This window comes from Octopus sinensis, linkage group LG8 (genome assembly GCF_006345805.1).
Source record: "Octopus sinensis linkage group LG8, ASM634580v1, whole genome shotgun sequence".
Taxonomy (NCBI): domain Eukaryota; kingdom Metazoa; phylum Mollusca; class Cephalopoda; order Octopoda; family Octopodidae; genus Octopus; species Octopus sinensis.
Window position 1 is genome coordinate 8,266,489 of NC_043004.1, and position 3,482 is coordinate 8,269,970.

Here is a 3,482-nt window from a genome sequence, read left to right on the forward strand (position 1 = left end):
TTCTTGAAAAAATCAATTTTTACACCAAAAAGTAAAAGTTGGATTTGAAGGTAAGCATGTTCATACTTCTGTAGTAGTAGTAGTAGTAGTAGTAGTAGTAGTAGTAGTATAGTAGTAGTTGTAGAGTAGTAGTAGTAGTAGTAGTAGTAGTAGTAGTAGTAGTAGTAGCATTTTGATTGAATGCGTTTTGTCATGTACCTATATCGTTTTTCTATCACTGGCCGTTAAAAAAACCGTGTGGCTAACGTTGCAGTTACAATGATGCCGGAAGTTAAGATGGAAGGAAATGGGAAGAGTTGGGACAGCTATAGATGGGACAGCTATGTGTCCCAACTCTCCCTTTATTAATGCGTGGTGAAAAAACAATTTTAACCTGTTGATTTTATTACTTCCTGTGATAAAGAGAAAAAATTCTGGTAGCTGTTAATGAGTTGTGTTTGGTTTCTAGTTTAAGTGCCTTGAAGCTAAACTGCATAGGGCTTCAATTCAACATAAAAGATTAATGTTTGATCTACCTACCTAAAATTTTGTGTATGGCTGAGATCGAAGAGCGAGAGATTGCGTCAGGGAAGGATGCAGTATCCGTGCTGCTGCCAAAGATTTCAGTATCGTAAGAATGACACTAAAATGATTACAACGAGCAAAACGAAGTGTTTGGGTACGAAAATTGCAGGATAAAAAAATATGACATTTTCATCAGAGATGGAAACTGAGTTATCGACTCACATAAAGACATTGGCTGAGCAGTTCCACGGACTCACACGTAAGTTGATAGTGGAATATGCATTAAGAAACAATGTTACGGTCCCTGATTCCTGGCAACAAAACGGAATGACTGGCAAGCATTTTGGATATCCTTTAAAGAAAGAAACCATCAAGCAATTCGAACACCAGAAGCTTGCTAGAGCAAGTGCGTTCAATCGCTATAACATTGACAAGTTTTACGACAACTTAAAGGATGGTAAGGGTCTGCACAAGTTTGAATGCCACGACATTTATAATGCAAATGGAACCGAATGCACAACTGTGAAGCAATCTGAAAATGTTGTTGTTGCAGAGGGAGTGAAAAAAGTAGGATCGATAACTTCTGCCGAGAGAGGACACTTTGTAACAGTTGTGCATGCAGTTAATGCAGCAGGAAGTGTTGTTCCATCACTGCTGATCTTCCCACGAAAAAACAATAGGGATTATTTAATCGAAGTGGTCCTGCAGGGTGTATCGGAAGAGTCAATTCCAGTGGATGGATTAATGGAGATCTGTTTATGACTTTTATAAAAACACTTTATAGCCTTCACCAGGCGCAGGAAAGAGAAGAAAGCGTTGTTAATTTGGACAGTCACGAAACTCATCTGTTCCTTGCAGCCATTGACTTGGCCATAAAAATGGGATGATATTATTAACAATGTCTCCTCATACAAGCCATATGCTTCAAACGTTGGATGTGAGCTGCTATAAGACATTCAAAACGGCATATAGTCGAGCAGTTGATAACTGAATGCGTTCCCATCCCGGAAATTCGATTACAAAATATGACATTCCTCAGTTCGTTTCCGATTCTGAGATACATGGTCTTACTGCTCAAAACATTATCTTTGGGGTTCAACGAACGGGAATTTATCCCTTTAACCAAGATGTTTTCTGTGAGACAGAGTTTGCGCCTGCAGTAGTAACAGACTGAGATCTTCCAACAGTCTCTTATGAAAACCAAGGAGATGTTCTCCAATCAAGTTTTAAAGAAACACCAGTTTCTTATTCAATGACAGAATCACCCAACATTTCCCAGGAGCCGTCAACGTCCCCGAAACTGCTACTCAGAATGTTGAACGAAGTGCAGTTCGAAATGCTTCAAATCATTTATATGTGGTTATATAAGTGTTTCATTTTAGCGTACAATCAATTAAAATATCACTTATCCGAAGTCCCCCTATGTCTCGACTCTCACCACCCCCTGAGAGGGTTTGATCAAATCATTACCATTTATAAAGCATGCTCTCGTTTCAGTTTACACCCATTTGAAACTATATCTCTGGCGTATATACGTTACAAGTCTATGAATGTTACAAGTTGGTAAAGAATTCTTTCTTATGTACAGAGAGTCCGTATCATATTGAAATGTAAGAAATGACTCAACTCTCCCAAGCTTCCTCTATATATATATCAATCGGTTCTACCTTCGCTTATAGTACTTGGTTCTTGATGCTGTTCCTAAATTTCATGTCAGGATTGATCTCATAATCCCATGATCAAAAGTGTTTCCACCGTGAAACATGCCATCTTTTTCGCAGCCACATTATATTTATGGCTATATCATCGAACGAGTGCGAATATTTGGTTGCTAATCTAAATAAACAAATGCGTAGAAGCTCCCTTATTAGCATTATTCACAGAATTTATGTGTAGGAGGCATTTTTATTTAATATTTTGTGCTGCCTGTGGTGATGCGAAATTAGATGGCATTACGGTAAAACTGTATTCTAACAAGTTCTCTAGGAATTCATAGGAAGTTCACAGTTACGCGTTTCGTTTTAATGTGTTGCATTGCTGCGGATTTTATTGTCGGCGTTTTATTGTTACGACTCGCAGCCAAGCGGAAGAACGCTGTAAAATGGCAGTTGGCATCTTTATGAAAGATACTTCTTTTAAATTTAGAACGTTTTATAATTGATACGATGTTGTGTAGTTGTTTTATTGCCTAATAAAAGTGCAGTGTTTCACAGAAAGGTCGTAATGTAGCGAGATATATTCAGCAGTATAATTCAACATGTGTTTATATACCTGAATATTTTTGGGTATTGTTAAAAAATTTTAATCATTCCAGTCTATAAACACGGTTTTCATTGCATGCGAACTTCATAGGGCATTATGTTCAGTGCGTCATTTATTATATGTGTATTCCTAGACATAAGCATGTTTATACGAAGCTTTATCCTTATATGGAAGTTAAGAAAATTTGGAGTCTTTGTTAAAATACGCGGTTCTATCTTCAAACTGTGCGTAGAGAAACGTTATATACGTATGCAGTGTGTATGTGTTTGTGTGTTGTCTGTGTGTTTATATGTGTTTGTGTGCGTCTGTGTGTGTTCATTATTTCGAACTGATTTACTTGAGATTTCAAAAGGAGAGTTACATTTTGGAAATACGTGGCCGAGTGGTTAGGGTTAAACTCACGATCGTCACTATCGCAAGATCTTGGTTTCGATTCCTAGACAGGGTAATGTGTTGTGTTCTTGAGCAAAGCACTTCATTTCATGTTACCTCAGTCCACTCAGCTGCAAATATTTAACCCTGCGACGTACTGTGATATCCTGTCCAAGGTTGATCTTTTCATCTCCGTCATTTATATATCATAATAACCGACCCCTGAATTTTCAGACACGAGACAATACGTCCAGGAACTGATGATGATGGACACGATCCAGATAACTGATAAGAACATTAATTTTGAAAGGATCGTATGAACAAAAAAGGTACCGGGGTCGATT

The 3,482-nt window shown here is 37.8% G+C and overlaps 1 protein-coding gene across 1 annotated transcript; it reads left to right on the forward strand.

Moving 5' to 3' along the window:
* The first annotated feature begins 684 nt into the window (after positions 1 to 684).
* LOC115215129 lies at positions 685 to 1,266 on the forward strand. Its single transcript, XM_029784303.1, has one exon. It carries the CDS (start codon positions 685 to 687, stop codon positions 1,264 to 1,266), a length of 582 nt encoding a protein of 193 aa, XP_029640163.1.
* Positions 1,267 to 3,482: the final 2,216 nt, after the last annotated feature.